At 39.1% G+C, this 20,674-nt stretch overlaps 2 protein-coding genes across 2 annotated transcripts in view; one reads left to right on the top strand and one right to left on the bottom strand.

The window, feature by feature from the left end:
• The window catches only part of sema4gb (sema domain, immunoglobulin domain (Ig), transmembrane domain (TM) and short cytoplasmic domain, (semaphorin) 4Gb), a 60,109-nt gene extending 53,513 nt beyond the window's left edge, over positions 1-6,596 (bottom strand). The window contains exon 1 of the mRNA XM_085416931.1: positions 6,068-6,596. The gene's annotated coding sequence lies outside the window, so the exon portion shown is untranslated. The remainder of the gene's footprint in view (positions 1-6,067) is intronic.
• A 2,565-nt stretch (positions 6,597-9,161) lies between these two features.
• slc68a1a (solute carrier family 68 member 1a) lies at positions 9,162-19,855 on the top strand. Its single transcript, XM_085416930.1, has 9 exons — positions 9,162-9,300; positions 11,742-12,004; positions 12,963-13,042; positions 13,875-14,324; positions 14,415-14,535; positions 14,920-15,016; positions 16,768-16,939; positions 17,523-17,716; positions 18,714-19,855. Exons 2-9 carry the CDS (start codon positions 11,837-11,839, stop codon positions 18,959-18,961), a joined length of 1,530 nt encoding a protein of 509 aa, XP_085273056.1. The 5' UTR covers positions 9,162-9,300; positions 11,742-11,836; the 3' UTR covers positions 18,962-19,855.
• Positions 19,856-20,674: the final 819 nt, after the last annotated feature.

Raw genomic sequence — 20,674 nt, 5'->3', positions numbered from 1 at the left:
ATGGGATTCGTGTGCTGCTATGCTGTGCTCACTGAGGCTGCAGGGTAGAACAAGGACTATGATCACCATCATTACTCCAAGATTGTAGAGCTGCAGTGTGTCCAACTCCACAGAGAGACACTCTGCTTGGAATCCAATCCACTAGCTGAATATTGCTACATTTTTTGCACACACTACCTACGATAGATAAAATCTAATTCTGTAGCAAATACATGTGTGTTTGTGTGTGTGAGAGAGAGAGTAAATATATTTAATTACTTTATAGTTAAGGTGTAGATAGATGGTAATAGGAAACTACTAGGAGGTCATGAAACATGATGCTGAACCTGATGCCTACCAGGAACCACATGAATGATGTGTGATATTTCAAAACGTCATCAATGAACTTTAATGAAGAGGCGGCGTGCATAAACTTTCTCACTTGACAGCATGAGCACGAAATTACTTGCTGACATGCATCACTGCTCTCTGATTACAACCAATTAGCCAAAGAGAAGGACTAAGGTGCTGTTACGTAGCAGACCATTTAAAGAAAAGTTTGGAGAGTTAAATAATGCGCCTGCGTGATGTGATCTTGCAACACACATCTCTTAATTAGCTGGGTGCAGCATGATGGATAATCTAGAGATTAGGCCTTGTGCCATCAGCGCAATCTTCGCCTGGCTGCCCGTTCCCTGGCACTGTCACCGATCAAAGGGTCTACGCTGTGAATCACACTCTGCTGCGCAGTGACACTGGAGAATTCCCAGCTTTAATCTCCACGGCTGCCGCTGCTGCAAATCACTCCCAGCATGAAGCACAATGAGGTTGATGACCTTTCAGTTATAAGTTAGGGTGCTAATCCCTGGAACCAAACTGTAAAATGATAAAGCAGGAGATGAGATGGTGAAAAATTATGATGCATTTGTTTATCCAGATATGTGTACTCAGTATTGATGGTTTGGATTTAAGAAATAAAACTTAATGTCAAACAAACATCCCAAACACACCTACAAGATGTTAGGCTCAAGTGAGGAGCTCTACATATTTTCAAAGCTGTAGGCCTATGGTTTTTTTTATCAAGATTATGTTTTTAAGTAGGAGATAAATCATTAAACTGTAGTTTCATACCATATCTAATGATAGCAACTGAGCAAACCGATGTTGACTGGCCTCCAGGAAAACTTGGTACGTAAATCTTAAATTAAAATTACTTTGTTTTCAAGGTTAAGAGAACACATGCTCAAATGGTGAGACCAGGAATATGTTCATCTGCATGAAATAGACTTCAGGTATGAAAATGAATTCTTTTAACACCTTTGTAATATCTCAGTTTAAAAAAGTGAAGACTGAACAATGCTGAAATGACTTTAAAAAAGCATTAAAACCATGTTGTAGTAATTGTTGCATCAAATTGCCACACATGATGCAGTAAACTCTTAGTCAAACAAAAACAAAAAATTTAAAGGCATAATTTTCATCTGTCACTATTTACTGTCCAGTGCTGATACCGCTAAAGTTTCGGTATCAGCACTTAAAACAGCCAATAATTTAAAATGTAAAAACTAAAGAAGAGATGCAAAGAAACACCCTTCAACCATGTTGTAAGTGTTGATGTTGCATAGTTTTTCAACCAGAGGGTTCTTTGCAACTTCCTGCTTGGCAACATGTGTTTGGAACTCCACAAGCACATGAACCTGCTGATCAGATCAGCTGATCTGAGCAGAGTGGAGCCAACGCTTTGCTGACATCACAACTGCAGCCTTCCAAAACCTCCTCTGGCATTAATGCAGCACAAAAACTGAATGCCAGAAGCTTCATGGCATGAGCAGCTCCTGTAGGTGTAATGCATAAGTGGCCTACTTTATTCTCCAAAGTCTATTTGCTTCTGATACTAGTCTTTGTATTTATCTATGGTTTCTGTCAACTGTTGCTGTGCTTCATACATTCTGTAAAAGGCAGTCTAAATCAGAAGTTGGCTTTATATGATGACAGCCGTAAGAGATTTTAGCACTGTGCTCTTAGAATTTGTCAAATTCACATCCTTGTTTGAAAAAAAAGAAGTAGAACCAAAACAAAAAGCTTTTTTCCCAGTCCACACTACTTCTTTTAAAATTGTCATTACCCAAAATGAATAACACTCCATTGAGAGATTATAGTCAAAATTTTTGCATTTTTAAACTTTTACACTCAGCTAATGCTGACATCATTTGTGACATTTGTTTTTATCAGTCTTCACAGCTCCCACTAGAAAACTTTTTCACGCACACTTTCGTGCTCACAAAAGCCTGTAAGCACACTTTGATGTACAAAATCGGCGCGGTTCCCCTTCAATATTGCAAGCGAGGGGAGAGCAACAGCGCAACATGTGTCTTGTTTGATAGCTGCTCCAAATGCTAAGAACCTCCAGAATCATGCTCTGACAAAACTGCAGATGAAGGCATAGTGAGAAGCTCTTTGTCCTGTTTTTGTCAACTGCTGTCCTCGTGTAACACACAGCAAACGCACCATTGTCTCAACACATCTGCATTGGCGTGTTTGTGTGTCCTGCCCACAATGGTGTTGACACCAATGTGTTCCCACTTATGAAAGCCTGATAACTCCAAGAGGGAAAGGTAAACACATCTGCCTTGGCAGTGACACGAGCAATGTGACATGAAGACAAGAGGAACTGCACAAAAGAGCAGGCGGCGACAAAAACACCTTGTACTCAGTTTATTGATCCAAAGAGCGGGACAGGTCTGATGGGAAATTTTAACCCAGTTTCTATAACCACAGGTCTCTTGCAGCTGGTGCCCATCAAAAAGATTAAGTCGTCACTCCAGAGTATGAAATATATAAAGAATGATGCAGCTGTTTTCCATTGAGACTAATATGCAAAACACCTAGCCTGACATTTCTGCAGAAAGATCAATAAAACAGGTGAGCTATTTTTGGTTTTCCTTTCAACTGATGCCACTTGAAATGCCAAACACACTCTCATTCCTTTGATAGCTGCAGTGATTTTAATGGGCTTATATATTATGTGCTATATGCTACATTTAAATATTATATTTATACTTTTTTGTTTTTATCTCAAAGCATTGAGTGCCTGGCATACAGAGGAGCCATAAATGAGATTACTGAAGTTCACCCTGTGGTGTTCACTGTGATGTGGATACAAATATAAATAATTTGCCTCTGTTTACACTGCAAATATATAGAAGTAAGAACTTTTTATGTTCAGGTCATGCAATCACACTCACAAATAAGAATATGAAATTACTTCTTGAAGCTCTAAATAGAAAGTGATTTTAAACATCTAAAAATTACTTTTTTCTGGCTTGTACTACTTGATCTACCACTACATGGAGTTTGATAACAGATATTTCACAAGATGAAGCATTAGTTCAGGGCTTTCAAGATTTTAATGAAATAACACCAGTTTTAATGTGAACGGCAGATCAATTATCAGGGGGGGAAATCACATTTTGTCATACAGGGAAATTACCTTTCAACTAATAAAACTGTTTGATTTATTCTAACTTATTTCCAACCACTATCACAGAAAAAACACCTTGTTATGAAGCTTACAGCTTATGTACAGTATTTTCTGTTTATTTATATCAAGTTTAAGGTGTAAATTGAACTGCTTGGAAAATTTCAGTCTACTAAATATGAAAAGATTCCTTTAATATCCATTATAAAGACTTATCTTCTCTCTATACTTGTCATCTGTACCCACTGGAAATACTGGGAGAACAGGATGCCTCTGAAAATGATAGCTCTTACTACTATTGTAGAATAAGTAATGAATCACTTTACCCATTCTGAATTTTCCAACTCTGGAAAATCTGTCTTATCTTATCTTATCTTATCTTGCATCACAGCAGGAAAGAAAGTCGACCTGAGTAATCTACAGCTGATCTACTGGGATTTTCCCACACAACCATAACTAGGATTTACAGAGAATGGTCCAAAAATAGAAATAAAAGAAAGAAAGAGTGAGGGGCCATTCTCTGGGTGAAACTGGCCTTGTTGATACCAGAACTAAGATACCAGAGTTAAGAGGAGAATGGCCAGACTGTTTCAAGTTGATAGGATGACAACGGTAACTCAAAAATAACCACTTGTTACAATAAAATTACACAGAAGAACATCTCTGAATGCATAACCTGTTGAATCTTGACACAAACAGGCTACAACAGCAGAACACCAGATGCCATTCCTGTCAGCTAAAAACAGGAAACTGAGGCTACAAATTAAATGGATTCAACAAAATTAGACAATAGAAGACTGGAAAAATGTTGCCTGGTCAAATGAGTCTCAATATCTTCGGCATTAAATTGATGGTGGGGTCAGAGTTTGACGTACACACCATGAAAAGACTGATCAATCCTGCCTTGTATAAGCAGTTCAGGCTGTTGGTGGTGTAATTCTAGGTGCCTATGCGATATTTCATTTACAAAATTTGGGCCCTTAATATCAGCAAACACCACAGCCTACCTGAGTATTGTTGCTGACCATGTCCATCCCATTATGACAACAGTGCACCCATCTTCTAATGGATCCTCACAGCAGGATAAAGTGCTATGTCACAAAGTTCAAGCTGGTTTCTTGAGCAAGACAATGAGTCTAATTTACTGAAATGGCCTCCACAGTCACCAGATCTCACCTTTGGAGTGTGGTGAAATGAAGGACTCGCTTCACGGATGCGCAGCCAAGAAATCTGCAGCAACTCTGTGATGCCGTCATATTAATATGAACCAAAGTCTCTGAGGAGTGTTGCCAGCTCACTGTGGAATGTGTGCCACAAAGAATTAAGGGGGTCCAACCCATTACTACCAAGGTGTGACTAATAAAGTGTCAGCTGAGTCCATATTGATACATTTATTGTGAAATTGTTGTACTGCATATAAGAAACATGACCAACTCATAAAGTATGCAGATTGATACAGACTGAACTACAGGAAATACAAAAAATTAAATGCTATCAGTTAACTGTATCTTCTTTTTTGTCTGTTTTTGTCTAATTTTATTCAGAAGTTTTCTCAAAATACATACAGGGTTGGAGGATGGGTCAGTAGCCCATCCCTCAACAAAAAAATCCATTTAGTAACTGTACAAAAGCATACAACAAAGATAGAATTATACAAATATTATTTAACATACTTGCATTATTGACATAACAATTTCATGGTTTGCATATCAGGGTTGTGTCAATACTAGTACAGTGCTACACCTCTAGTACTCTAGCCTACTTACTGTATAACACAGCCATATTATATGTTAGCACTCTGAAACAGTCCCTTGTGTCTAAGAAGTTTTATTACTCAGATTTGGCTACTAATATTTAGAGCGTGTACTTTTACCCACGTATGTAGGATTTCAATTTGTAATAGAATATGGAGTATTTTAGATATTGAGTATTTTTAATCACTCAAGAAATCTGGCTGCTTCTTACGCCAAAGCAACCTGCCATCTGTGAAAATTTTTATGACTTAATAACGTATCTATAAAGCATGAATAAATGACAAAGATTACAAAGTAATCATTAATAAAAGCCACTAGTTACAGCTTTTACAGCGAGACTCGGCGACAAGTGCCAAAAAGCTTATTTAAGGAATGTATTCAATGAATCTCTCAAGTTTAATGTGCTTTAGAAACCACTGCTCAGCTTTATGTCTACCCATTTAAATTGATGCTTCCTCCAACAGTAAAACACCGCAACGAGGCTTTACAAGATATTAAATCACAGCAGATGTTCTAATTTCAACTTGAAACAATAAGTGACTGTCCTCAATGTCCTCAGAAGCAGCGGTGACACTAAAACGCACCTAATATGCATTTATGCCATAGTTAACGTCCACAAATGTGGCTGTAATAACTTAATGAGTGTTAATGTAAACAGTCAATGAACGTGAGGACGTCTACCCATGTGCACCTGTCCGACCTGGACTGCAGCACTGAGAGCCGAAAACAGCACCGCACGCGGTTTGGTCACCTTCACCTGAGCAGCCTCTTTACATCAGCAAATAGAGAGCAAGGAAAAGTGGAAGAAACACGGAGAAGCAGTCCGGAATGAAACATAACAGCAGTGAGGACTCACCTGCTTGTTTTCCTGTAGCTCTGCTCCTAAATCCTTTGAACCGACCTCTCCGCGGTGAAACACAGAGCTTCTCTGCTGCTGCTGCTGCTGCAGTTACCCAATGCTCAAACACAACCGACTCTCCCTCCACCCCCCGACACACAAACACACACACACACACACTGAGATCACAGGCTTTCCACAATTTCACCACCTCACATGTTCTTTTTGTTGTTTTGTTTGAGTTTCTATTAATTTTATTTTAAGAGTAAAGAAATTGTTTAGGAAGGATGTTTTTTCACCCATATCCAGATAATAAGCAGGTGTACGCTTTTTTGTGATTTTTACTCAATAGATTCGCCTTTTTGGATTCTTGAAAACGAAGGGTTTAAGCTCAGTGTTTGGCGTTTCTATTTAAAACAAACGTATAATAATGTTCTTTCTCAATAGAAGAATGGAAATGTGTCAGTTCCACGTAGAAGTGTGATTGATTTTAATTTTCTTTAAGAATATTACTTAACTGTTTCGTAAATTCTCCTGGAAATGTTTCCAAACATTAGTAAGCCTTCCAGTGTGACACCCCACGCAGGCTGTAAATGTAAAGTCGAGTGGAGCCCATGTGATGTGTGAGCGACTCCTGCTGGACAAAAGCTAGAACGACAAAACTTTGGGCTTTGGTACAGTATTTCTTTACCTTGTTTAGGTTAGACGGGATAACTATAGCTGGTTCATCAAATCTAAGATAACCAGGCAACATTGCATTTCAATAGATATGTGATTTGATTACTGGACTGCTTCTTATATAGTTCTTTTCTACTCTGCATGAGTACTCAAAGCACTTTATACAGCGTGTCTCATACACCACGGATGTTCTGTATGCAGACTGAAGCAGCCAGGAACCCTGGAGCTTCACTTGCAATCTTTATAAATGACTGCATCTACTCTATTAAAGAATAAAGTGGTCTATAGCAAAAATGCAGTGATCCTGTTATCCAACCACAGTGTTTAACATTATCATTGACATGATACTTGACATACTTGCTGTGTAATTCCAAACGCCTGCTACCCAGTTTGGAGATAAAATTATATTTTTTATTGATTTTATATGGTGCACAGTGGTTGAATCTGATGATCCAAGTATCCAAATGGAGAGGCTGGAGCCTATCCCAGCTGTCAGGGTGAGAGTCAGCGTCCAGCCTGGACAGGTTGCCAGTCTGTGGAAGGCTAACACACAGACAACCATTCACACCCACTGTCAGTTTACAATCACCAATTATAACCCCAACAATGTATTTGGACTGTGGGAGGAAGCCATAGTACCAAAGAAAAAACCCCTAACAGACACAGGAAGAACATACAAATATCATGGTGAGCATTGGTGTCTTTTGGGAATTTGCTTTTAGAAGTGGTTATTAGTTCCTTATAGCATCCCCTTCCTTTCCTTAGTCTTAAGGGTTTATTCTTGTGTCTCCCAGGTTCATTCAGTGTCATCCTCATTGTGATGGCTGCATGCCAACACACAACTGAAATACTCAGGTAATATTTTTGTTTACCTTTCTTTTTGCATTGTACTGTAAAGCTTCAGTGTCCATAAATTAACTGAAAGGTTTAAACTGGGTAGTTTGTAATACATGACAGCAGCAGGCCATAGTGCAAGGAATAGCATAGAATCTGTTTTGTATTGTTTGTTATTGTACTATATGTTGTATTAATTATTTTCTCTTCTTTTTGAGTTACCTGGCTGCTGCTCCAGTCCTTCCTGGTTTGAGTAAAGGAGAAGGCTAAGGGTGGAGCTGGTTTAAATGCAGAGGTCAATAAAATAGATTTCACCAGCTGTTGTGACCACACAAGGGGGGGAATGGGCTTTCTTCTTGTATTATGTTTAGCTATTGTCTCTGTGGTTTCCACCTTTGATGTATACCATGGTTCATTCACTTAATATATAACAGGAGTAGTCTCTCATTTGGGGAGGTCAGTTTGCTGAGTTATGGTGTTTTGTTAAGTGTTTTTAGTAGAATTTTGCTTTAGTTGGCCTCTTTTATGGGCCCACTTACTTCTTAAAATAGTTTGTTTCTGTCATTTAGAATTTTTGTAATAATTTTGCCTTTTGGGGGGCATAATAAAACCCATTTTGTGAAGGTTATACCTGTGCCTGTATGTTCTTGGTTGCCTGGTCCCTGATACCCATGTTTGTCCATGTCCTTGTCTCGGTATCGATGATTTCCTGTTTCATTTTGGTAATCTTTTGTCCTTCTTTGCTTCTGTGCCTGTTTGTATTCCCCTTTGTCTCATCTTCCCTGATTTGTTCTCTTCTGTGTTCCCTGGTGTCTCCGTCTCATGTGTGCTTGTTGTTTGTCTCCTTCTGTCCCCTGTCTAGTCCTTTTGTTCTCCTCTTAAGTTACCTTGGCCCCTTGTTCACTTCTGGCTTCGCTTTCTTCCCCTTGTGTTTTCCCCCAGTCAGTCATGTCTGTCGGTTGGTCTGTTCCTATGTCATGTTTCAACCCCCTCACCCATGAGGGGTGATGAATCACAAAGCATATTTTTCCTGAGCAATCTGAAATCTACGTGCAACACATACTGTAGAAGTGGTAGGCCTGCTGGCAAGTGGCACTGAAAGGAGGGAAAGGAGGATCTCTCTGAGGGAAACAGACAGATAGGAAGGCGACAACAACAGGTGTGCTGGACATTTAAGATGTAATCCTTATTTAAACATAATAATAACAATAATGTGTTTGTTTGTTTTTTAAGTGAAGAAGCTTTGACTGCTTCATTTCCAATTTAATATCAGATACTTTAAAGGTTTCTGTGAAATTATACATATTTTTTGTAATTACTTCTATTCTATTCTGTGCCCGTGTATTGATGTATGATATGTATAAATACTACATTTTTAAAAAATCATGCCATCAAAACAGCTGCCATCAAAACAACTGCTTTTGGGCCAGGTTTATGTAACTCGTTGCAAGTTATACTGGAATCCAAAGTTGGCTTCAATGCTTGCTCCATGTCCCTGAACATGTTTCAGAAGTGCATCTGGTCGTTGTGCCGCTGGGTGGCGCTGCAGCTCTTATCAGTGTGCCTCCAGTGCTGGGAAACCCTTTCACAAACCCGGCGCAGTCGTCACCGGTGTGAGTACGGACTGTTGTCATGACGTGCTCTCTGTCTGGGACTGAGACACAGCTGCTGCGCCAACACGTTAATTTCCCACGAAGCCAAACACGCTTTATTCTCTTCGGTTAACACATTTTTTAACGGTACGTAACCCGGTCGGTACTCTGTCGTGAATACACTTGAAGCCAGTTCTTAATATGTTAATTTCCTGCTTGGCAGCACGATAAGGTTATTATTAACCAGCTAGCTAATGCTAGCGCTATCGATTAGCTGGACGTTTAACGCCCAGATAAGAGCTTATTCCAGTATTGCTCTTAATCGATCAGCTGCTACACATGTGCGTTACTACTTGTAATATGAGCGAGTTCAATCGAGAGCCGAGCTTGTGAATGAGCTAATAAGCTACTGATAGTAAGTTAAATGTCTTTTTTAGAGCAGCAACGCCGCCTTTTCTGTGTCTGTCGTATATTTAGCAGAAGAAGTTTAGTCACTACTAGTCAGTGTCAGGCTTATTTCCTCTTCATTTTGTAGTTTCTTTACTAGCTCGGGAGGCTATAAAACTGTTTGAATACGTGGTTGTCACATGAGGAAGATATTGTGTGCAGTTTGACCTAACCATTATAACACCGTTGTAAAGTCTGTTTATAATGATTGTCTGCAGTGTGAGGTGAGGTAAAAAAAACATCTGTGATGTCCTGTAAACACAACAGGTGGGCTCCCCTGCAGGTGGGGAGAAAACAGTTGGTAAATATGCCGTGCCTGAGAGGACATGAATGGGATATTTGTAGATGTTGTCAGGCACTATCATCTGCTGCAAAGTACACCACTTTTGTTTTGGTAAGATGCACAAGTGTTAAAGATGTGATATGGCACAGCCAGCTGAAAGATATCCCGCTTTTACCTGCTTGGATCTGATAGGGAGCTCTTTGTTACACTCCACTGAGGTTGCCCCACTTATCTTGGTTGTACCTAGACAGTACACTGATGGAAAATATCATATCGCCTTGTTTTTGGGTTTTTTTAACTATTACTTTTTTCTCCCCCACTGAAGACGTGACAGGATGTAATCAGTGCAAGTTTGACCTTGTGGCAGTCAGGCATGAAGTGAGAGGTGCTTACTGGTATTTTTAAGCAAATTCTTTTCCCTGGGGTGCTGCTTATGAGAATGCACTCGGGACATGAGAATAGAACAGCCAACAAAGGAGACAGTAATTCACAAGGGGGTGTAACATGGAAACTCTGGACCTCATTCACAAGGTGTGCGTGAAGGTACTGAATGTGTTTGTAGTCTACAAACACATTGAGAACTTCCTCAGACTGTTTTTATGAACAAATAAAGGAGGCTGTCTTAGAATATTTTAGCGCATCTTTAAACTGCAGTGCTGTAGCAGTCCCTCATTTCTTCATATATTTCCATAACAATGGGAAATGTTGATCCCAGTCCGTGACTGATGGTGTCCCATTGTTTTCTTTTTTATCCAGGTATGTTTTTACTACACTGGTAGTGTACTTAGGATCATTGTAATTTGGAAAAATGAAGCTGTTGTCAAAAAATTGCATTCCAGATGATATTGCACGGTAGATCAATATATGTACTTTCCTGTGTGCATAAATCCTTTAATTTTAACAAGATCTCCAAAACCTCAAGCTGAAATTCATCCCCAAGACATAACCTCCACAGCATTTCACACGTTTTGCTCCTGTCCCTACCTGTGGCATCCTTCTTACATATTGGTGTAAGAAGGCTCTCCCCTTTCACTCTGTCCATGAACCTTCAACATACGGTCTATTTGAACTGTACAGGCTTCTTTCTTAGAAAAACACCACTGAGTTTTCCTCTATACCTCATGTTAATTTATAGAGAAATATGGGTGTGACTGTATGAAGATTGTATACAGCGATTTGGATGCACTGATACCCGCAAGGTGGCCAAAAAGAACATTTCCCAAGACCTACAGTAAATTTGCATGTACATGCAAAGTCTGTATTAAGGTCTATATATATATATCTGCATTGATGAAAGAAGCTCATTATGCTTCCTTTTCAAGCTAATTTTTCTTTTTTTCTGAAAGTTTTTTGTAATTATAATAGCATAAACAGTGCAACACTTCAGTTTTGAATATGACACCCAAGGGCAACACAGCAGTGAAAATACTCATCCTGAAATGTTTACTTTGTTCTTTTGGTCAGCTTTTTATGAGGTAAGTGAGATGGAGTTTTCAAAGGAGTGGTCATATTTGGCTGGGAGAAGTAGTATTACTCTCAGTCGGCTGGGCGTGTGCTCACAGAGGAAAGGAACAGTGTACCACAACCTAACTAACTTTAATGAGTACCTAGTGCACCATTGCTTTGAAAACAGCACTTTTTTCTGGTCTGCTCAGACTCTGTGGGGAGACTGACGGGAATGTTAATATTATTTTGATGTGCTCAGCTGGGATTTAACTGTTAAAAAGGTGCAGTGCAATTTCTGGTAATGCTCATAAATGTGACGTTATGAGCTAATACAGTTTATCTGTTGTATGTTTTTATCAAATCTAAATGCATTTACTTGTGCTGTGTGGTTTGTTTGTTTTATTTTTTGCAGGTTATGATGAGGTGGTAACCCTGGGGCGGCCAGGCTGTGAAATGACTGCTGTTCGGCACAAAAGAAAGACGGAGCAGAGAGACTGAGAAAGAAGAATGGGCACAAGGGTCTGGGGTTGCTGGCAAGGTGTCCTCTCTACTGCGCTGCTCTATGGCTCTTTGGCTCTGTTTACATCCATCCTGCACAATGTGTTCCTGCTCTACTACGTGGAGATGTTTGTCTCCATCTACAAGATCGATAAAATCTCCTTCTGGGTGGGAGAGGTGAGTCTAAAGAATGCCTGAAACTGTGATTCTGAGATTAAACACGTGATTTAAATTTGGATGTTTAATTCAGATTAGAAATCCAACTCTAATTTACCAGTCCAGTGTCGCTGAGAGTGTGCTCATCGTTTTGCTTTTGTTATTTAATTACCTTTTTTTTGTACCAGAAAAACAGAAATCTTCATTATGAAATATAACTTATTTATCGTAAAGTCTGTCAGCTCTTCATGAGACTAAAATTGGACAGTGAAAAATGGATCTTTCTTTTACTGATAGCAGCTTCTGGGTCTAAAAGGGAAAACAACATGGCCTTAAACCTGTATTTATTATTAATGCTACCAGGGGTGATAACCTGTGGTTGCAAAATAACTTTCAGTCCTATAGAAGTTTATGGGAAAAGCACCATTGCCCCGTAACTCTATAAACACTTTCATGATGAGTTTATGGGCTCAGTCACTCATTTCAGGTCAGACTGAATACAAAATTAAATCCAAAATTGTATGTTTTGGCCATTTTTGTTGTCAGAAAAGAGGATTATCCAGAGTAAGTTGAGGACTTGGCTAACAACATGTGATTGAAAAGTCGTTAACCAGTGAACATCCAGCAGTATCACAGCCAGATCCACCTCTTAGATAGTGAAAAGCTTCAGGTTTCATAACAGGACTCCACAAACCAATGGATGACATCATGGTGGCTACATCTGTCTTTTTTTACTGTCATTGGACACAACACATTGTCTTGTGCTGCTGTAACACCGAATAAAACCAATAAGACAAAAACATAAATAAAAGCAAATAGTTAAATTAAATGAAACAAAATACATTATGGCAAAACAATAAGGTTGAAACTACACAGAAGAACAGATTCTATATTGGAACCAATTTAAGATTAATGGTAATCCTGTATGCACCATCATCCACTGATTTTTATTTAACATTATTTTTCTGCTGCTCCAAAGACTGTCTTCCTTATCTGGAACAGTCTGAATGACCCTCTCTTCGGCTGGCTGAGTGACCGCGCCTTTCTCAGCTCTCCTCAGTGAGTATCTGCATCTTTACTTTCTTCTACTTTTTGTGGAACAAACACAGTTGTAAATAGTTGTTTATGAATGTGCAAAAGACTGCAGAAAAACAAGTTAACTGTTTGCACAGGCTTTAGAAATGTTGACGTGACCACACACAATAGATATTCCAAAAAAAAGGTCATTTACGTAGTTGGAGTCATTTGGAAGAGACACTAATGTTGTGCAATAGAATTTAGTTCTTTCTGGGATATTTTTGTCGGTTGCACATCTTCTTTCGAAAAAGAGAAGTTTTTTTTCTCTGAAGAGACACCTCATAGTTCTTGTTATGTGTCAGCACAGTTCATCTACTTGCCTCGAACTTGGAGAGATACTCCTGATTCAACAACATAAAGTCATCTTTGTAGAATGATCTTAAAATTCCAGATATAATCTTCATTCGGACTCTGATCGCTTCTCATTTCTCACCCATACTAGCCAAGTATCTCTTAGACACTCATACACACCCAAGTGTTTGACGCCATCAGAGCACTTTGTCAAACATTTGTCTGCTTTCTGTGTTTACATTGTTATATCACTAAGCAAACCTTCTCTGTGTTGTTCTAAGGCAGTGATGTTATAAAGCTGGTCACATCATTCTGTTGAAGTTTGTTACATTTAATACAACTACACGTTTTTTATGCCAGAGATACGCACTTTTTCCCTTTTTTATTTTAAGAATCTCTCCGCTGCTTGACATCATGATATACGGGGCTGTCTGCAATAACCTGTCTGTCTGTACCAGGGAAGTTGGTTAATTATCACAAAACGCGTCTAAAGATTTGTTATGTGTTTCGTTTTTCCACCCAGAGCCGGCTCTCAGATCACAAATCCAGAGGTGGTGCTGAAGCGTCTGAAGGCCCTCGCCACAAATGGTCCTCTCTTCGCTGTGTCCTTCCTGGCCTTCTGGGTGGCTTGGGCCAGTCCAGGCCTGCAGTTCCTGCTGTGCCTGTGTCTCTACGATGGCTTTCTCACTATGGTGGATCTCCACCACAGCGCCCTATTGGCGGACCTCGCTGTATCTGCCACCGATCGCACACGCCTCAACTTTCACTGCTCGGTGTTCAGCGCTCTGGGGTCTTTCTCCGTCTTTCTGTCCTACTCTTTCTGGGATAAAGAGGACTTTTACTCCTTCCGTATCTTCTGTGTAACTCTGGCAGCTTTTTCCGTCTTGGGGTTTTTCTTAGTGTCTCGAATGCTCCAGTGCCGTTTTATAAAGGAAATCCATCCAAAACAAGATGATGCATCAGCACTCAAAGAGTAAGAATTTAAAAGTGTGAATAATATGAGAAATTTTCATACTGTGTTTTCTCCTTTCTCACATCTTTTCGTGTGTGTCTGTTATCACAGACTAAACGTTGGCCATGCTCCACTTAACCACCCGGAAAAACCTGTCACTATTGGACAGTATCTCAAGCAGCTGTCCAGACACAGGAACTTCATGTGGTTCGTGTCAATGAACCTGATTCAGGTCAGCCTTTAAAAGTCTTAAAGCCGTGTGAGCCCATGTTTGTTTTTGACGTGCAATCTTAGTACAAACCTTTACAGTCTTAGTGAGTTTGTTCTTGTTATTAATGATAGACAATGCAAGATAAAAGTTAGACTGCCCTCCAGTGTTTGTCTTTCCACATGAAGTGCAGCCCTTCTTGTAAATGACACTTGTTGAACTTTCATAATTAATATTATTAGCTAAATATTTGTGGTTTTCCTGCTCGCACTAAAATCAGAAAACATTTCATTTGTTTTCTTGGTGTTTAATTAAAGAAAACTGCTACAGGTCCAAGCAACAAACTACTTTTAATTTAGAATAAAATAATCATCTTAGTTTATCTGTCACTTCTGCTTCTGTTTGCAGGTGTTTCACTGCCACTTCAACAGCAACTTCTTCCCTCTTTTCTTAGAACATCTCTTATCTGACAACATCTCTGCCTCTACGGGTTCAATTTTACTTGGTAAGATCCAGTTGAGATGCAGTAAATGATTTACACAAGTGTTTGTAATGGATGCTTTGCACAGCAAGAGATAAGAAATTGTATATTTGATATAGTGACTTAAATTTTAGTGAATAGGAAGTTACCAATAGGAATATTAAAATAAAGAAGTTATTTTAATGTTTAACACTGTTATGTGAGGAAAAATGCTTGGAAAACACACTGCAATGCATACATTTAAACCATGAGTAGTGGCATATTAAAATATATAATTAACCTTTATTTATATAGCACCTTTAAGAAAATAGTTTGCAGATTGCTTTGACAGAAAAGCAAATGCAGAAAGAGAACTAAATAAAAGTCACAGAAAATAAGTGGTTGATCTATTAAAAAAAAATTAAACAATTATATGAAAGAAGAAACTCATTTGAAAAGAATGAAGTGAGCACTTGATCTTCATAGTGTCACGCAAAGTTAGTTAAACCTCTGGGAAATTCATCTGTCTAGGTAGAAAGCATGAACCACTGTGAATCTATTTCACCTGCTTGGATTCAAACTCAAGTGAGAATATGTGTCCTGGAGAGTCAAAAACAAGACAACAACCCCACAAATGGAATGATTTTGCACCTTGTGGCCACAGAGGAGTGCTGTTTCCTTATATGCTGACTGATTTTTCTCCAGTTTTGCTTTTCCTGGTGTCTTTGTCACTTCAGTTAGCATGTGATGGTACCTGCAGCACACGTAGCTTGCACACAGAGTCTGGCTCCTCTAGGATGGCAGATGCACATCAGGTTTGCTGTGTCAAGTTCAAGATTCAAGAGCTTTATTGTCCGAAATGCTGTTTCACCCCAAGCCTCCCTATGGTGCATTTATAAGTATATAAAAGATATATCTCCAAGATATATAAAACTAGAATTTAAAAATAAATAACATGCTAGATTTTTTGTAAAATTAAGGGATAAAAGGGTACTAATTACTAACTAACAATACTATAATTATAACTATACAATACTAACTGTACAATAGTTTACAGGAGGTAGCAGGAGAGGGTTGTTATATGAGGAGAACTGGGCAGACATCAACCCAGTAGACAAGCCAGCATCTGCTCTTTTGATCAAGAAAGAACATGAGGAGCAGCGTAGAATGACCTTCAGTGATTTCACTTCACTCATTTGCATGTTTCTGATCAGACTCTCAGGAACTGACTCCATGAAGGTGGCATGAGGGCCAGATGGTATGAAAGAGGCTTGGCGAACGTTATGCTGTTTGCAGCATCAACCAGCATGACCAGTTTAGCAGTGGGTCAGTGATGGTCTGGAGAGCCATATCTTTGGTGGACCTGTTGCCAATTTAATTTGCAAACAAGCAGTTGAAATTGTTTCACGGCAGTTTATGCTTCTAACTAGACAAGCTGATGTCCCAGAAATTTAACAGACTTTGCATTTCATTTTTTTTGAGCAATATATTTTTGTTAGTGAGGCCCTTAAAAACATTGAAACTAGTCTATAAGAAGTGATTCAAAGGTGGTTACTAATTCTGCAAGCCTGATCTCTTCAGGCAAGTGATTCCAAATCTGAGACATGACAATAAAAGCTACCACACATTTTTTTTTTACTTATGTGTAGCACCAGAACCTTTTGAATGAATTGCAAAATTTTTACTTATTTGTATTGTTTGGGGTTTTTTGGCTTTCCACTCGCTTTCTCTCAAATTATTTTTCTGCTGTTTTATAGTTTTAATTTTTAACGCAGCTCTGCTTCTGCTCCACACAGGAATCTCTTATATTGCTCCACACCTGAACAACTTGTATTTCCTGACACTGTGCCAGCGTTACGGGGTTTACCAGGTTATCCGCTGGCTATTTATGCTCAAACTGGGACTTAGTGTGGCTATGCTGCTAGCAGGGGCTGACCACATTTATCTGCTGTGTGTCTTCATTGCTAGGTATGGCCGTGCACACACATCTGCACACGCTTCATGGATGTGTGGCAGTTTGGCTGGTTCTTTTTGTGCTTGTTTTTAACGGTTTATCATTTTCAAAGCTGCATACACAAACCCAGAATTCCTTTGGGCATGCCATTTGCAGAGACCCTTTTTTTGAGGGGGGTTATAAATGCTGTCTCTAGAAATTAGCCACAATTCTGAAATTGGTCTACTCTTAACTGTAATTGTAATATTTGTGTTATCTGTATAGTCCCATATACACATATAACATTTTAATGCCACAAGCGATTGATTTTCATGCAGTTTTTAGACTATTAGTGGTCTTGCTGTTCTTATAGCTATCAACAGCATTTGAGTGCTTTCATAGCTCATTGATAATTTTAGTCACAGCTGTGGTAAAGTGGTTAAACTTGTGGGTGAAGCTCACTAAAACTTTCCAGCTAAAAGTGATGAAGTTGTTACTGTATTTCATACTCGGACACACCTTAGCATGCTCTGACTGCTCTGAACAAAGGCTTTTTGCATGATAACCTGTATTACAGCTGATGTTTCCACGCTGTAACATTACGTCTCCATTTTCTAGTAACCGCGTGTTCACCGAGGGGACATGCAAACTCCTGAAACTGGTGATTTCTGATCTGGTGGATGAGGACTTTGTGGTAAACCGACGTCAGCAAGCCGCCTCTGCTCTCGTCTTCGGCATGGTTGCCTTGATGACCAAACCCGGGCAGACATTCGCCCCACTCATTGGCACATGGCTGCTCTGTGTTTACACAGGTACAAACAGAAACTCTCAGCCTTGGACCTCATGAGGACACAGGTTTTTCCAAGCTTGCTCCAAGGCGCTGCTTTCATGTGCGATTCCCAAGCTGACACAAATTACTACAGGCTCACACACTCTGTTGATATGTGTGTTGATAAAGTTTTGAGCGTTCAACTAGAGTTAAAATACATGTGTGTGACTTGCACAACAAGTTGAACTAGACAGATGACATAAATTGCTGTTTTGTGGTTAGTTTATCTTGCAAATGACAAACAAAACAAAAAAGCCACTCATCAAATCTTTGGCATTTACCTGATTAAACAGGCTTCTTTTGTAATCTCATTTTTTTTTTATTTAGTTTTCTAGAACCTGAACAGGATAGGAAAAAAAATCTATCTGTTTTACACTTGTTTTGCAGACTTGTTTAACTTTGCATTAATTGTTTGCCCATTTGTGGACGGTCAGCACAAGTGACCTGGCAGCCAACAAAGAATTAATGTAATTTTAAGAAGAAAAAAACATTGTAAACATGTATATTTACCTTCTTACTAAGACTTGGATGAGGTTGTTTAACTGGACAGAGTCAGTGTAGTTGTTTCTGCTGATAGGAAAAACGATCTAAGCCAAAGGGGGTGTATCCAGAGCCAAGCCACGTACTTATCAGTCACTTGCCTCAAAGTTTGGAAAATTGCGACACCAGCTTTGCATGAATTCACTCATCATAGCTGGATGTTACTGACTTTTCTATGGTCTCTGCTCACTTCCTCTTTGGATGTGTTTTTTAAGGCTAACAAACCAGTTTCCCCAAATATAACCTGTTAGACAAGCATCGCTTTATGCCAGCCGTGCTCTTAAAATATATCCTAGTGACACGTTTTTGTTTTGCCTCACTAGTTTTACTTTAGTTTCTTTCATCAATAGGATCCTCATTAACTCTTACTGTTTTCATATTTAAGTATGGCTTCAGGAAAAAAGAGTCAAATTTAATGTGATTAATTTTGTCGTCTCCAGGTTATGATATCTTTGAGAGAGATTCTGTCAAGGACTCAGTTTCTGGGTCTCACGTCGCCTCCAGCTCAGGGAATCCGCCTCTACGCCTGGGCTGCTTCTACATGTTGGTGTTTGTGCCTATCACCTGTGCCCTGCTCCAGCTGGTGGCCTGGTCTCGCTTCACGCTTCATGGCCGCAAGCTGCAAGGGATCAAAGCCCTGCGGCAGGGGGCCCAGCAAGGCCACCTTATCGATGTCAAGGCCATATGAACTGTTGGGCGAAGTTGCACATGGACACTTTTACGTCATTAGCTTTTACAGTCCTTTTTGATAATGTCTTGGAAGAAGATGAGCTGCTCCGCCCTTTTTCTGCAGCTTGGCCTTCTGTGCAATAAACTCTTACAGATCATGTGGCTTTGTGTACAGTGGAAAATGCACAGCGGGCTCACTAATCCATGTGGAAATGAACATGTTGAAATCTGCCTTATTCTTTTTATATTAAAATAATAAAGTATATTTATATTTGAACCGATGACCAAAACATCAGTAAAACCAATCAATCTTTTGGACCAAGGGGAGAAGAGATCGGGTGCCCTCTTTACGTGTAATTCTGGTGTTGAGCGCAGTCTGAACGTCTTTGCTGATCTTTAAATTGTCAGCACCGTCAGCCTGTTTGGAAAAGCAAAAGGAGGGTAGGTTTACAACAGAGCTCCGGTTCTGATTTCTAACTTTTCTTAACAAGTTGATGAAGAATTTCCAATGTAAGTACGTTGTGTTGAAAGTGCTGTTGATACTGCATGAAAACACAAGTTGATCATTTTGCTGTACATGTTTCACACAGAATGCCACTTTGATGTTGAGAACTGTATTTTGTAATACGTCAGTATTGATGATGCATTTGCACAACACTGCCGTTCGTCCGTTGTACTTCTAACATTTTACTTTTAGTCCTGTGGTGATGGAAACTGAAACAAGGAAATTATGCCAGTAGCCACTCACTCAATTCTCTTTTCAATTGTTTTTTTCCAGACGATTACAAAGAATGTGAGACAGTGCCACAAATAAACCTCTGTGTTGAGAGTTAATCAAACTCTTTATTTTAAATTGGGAGTTATTCTATGCTCTTTACTACACAACAAACTTGAAATAAAAACCTTAACAGTGTGATGAACCATTCGCAGTTTAAATATACACCAAAAAGTTTGCATATGAAAATCATTTATAGCCCTGTCAGGCAAAGGTCACTGCTGTTAATTTGAAGATAACTGGGTCAAGTATTTCAGGTTTAAAGACATCCCTTAATGCCTTTCTTGATTTCTGAGCTACTGAAAATTTTGCATTTGATTTCATTTGTTGTACTTTGTTAAGAAGACATCGCCCTGAATTTGGGAGAATTTTTTGTATATTCTGGTGAACTAATCTACTAAGCTATTTCTCTTTCAGGAAAAAAATCTATTCATCTATATCTATCCATTCACTTACTGCACATTCACTTACTTTCCATCCATGACAAACTTGGATTTTTTCAATACTGAAGTACTGGGCCCCTGATTTTCTTGTGCTTGTGTGATACTCGAACAGTAACCCAGGCAGATAACCTCAAAGCTTAATCAGGATTTATGATCGTAAAATGAAATGTACATAGGACATAAGCTGAAATTAGTGCAGTTGAAACATTGATTTTCTTTAGGGTTCAAAATAGAAATAGAATAGAAAAGTATATTCATATTTTTGTGATAGGAAGGGCCGGAAACACCCCAGAGTCTCCATTGGAGGATCAAACAAAAATGATTTTGATCGCTAAAAGTGTTTCTTACGCTATTTGTTTTGTTTTTTAACCGTTTAACTTAAAAGGAGGGGGGCGGTTAGCTGTGCGAAGACGGAAGTAGTAGGAAGGACTTCTCTCGTTCCAAAGCCCATCCTAACAGTGTGTTGCGCCTGCGTAAACCTTTTTCCTATTTTTTGCACTTATTTTCCTTATTT

Source organism: Rhamphochromis longiceps, linkage group LG8, assembly GCF_057381845.1.
Source record: "Rhamphochromis longiceps isolate RC_006_pf linkage group LG8, R_longiceps_female_GT1.1, whole genome shotgun sequence".
Lineage (NCBI taxonomy): Eukaryota > Metazoa > Chordata > Actinopteri > Cichliformes > Cichlidae > Rhamphochromis > Rhamphochromis longiceps.
The sequence above is the reverse complement of the archived record's forward strand: the minus strand, read 5'-3'. Positions and strand labels throughout refer to the sequence as shown.

Excerpts from the sequence above, each read along its gene's own strand:
- slc68a1a (XM_085416930.1), top strand. The coding sequence starts at position 11,837 with ATGGGCACAAGGGTCTGGGGTTGCTGGCAAGGTGTCCTCTCTACTGCG. Across the intron at positions 14,536-14,919 it reads TGTCAATGAACCTGATTCAG|GTGTTTCACTGCCACTTCAA; the intron begins GTCAGCCTTTAA and ends TTCTGTTTGCAG. Across the intron at positions 15,017-16,767 it reads TACGGGTTCAATTTTACTTG|GAATCTCTTATATTGCTCCA; the intron begins GTAAGATCCAGT and ends TGCTCCACACAG.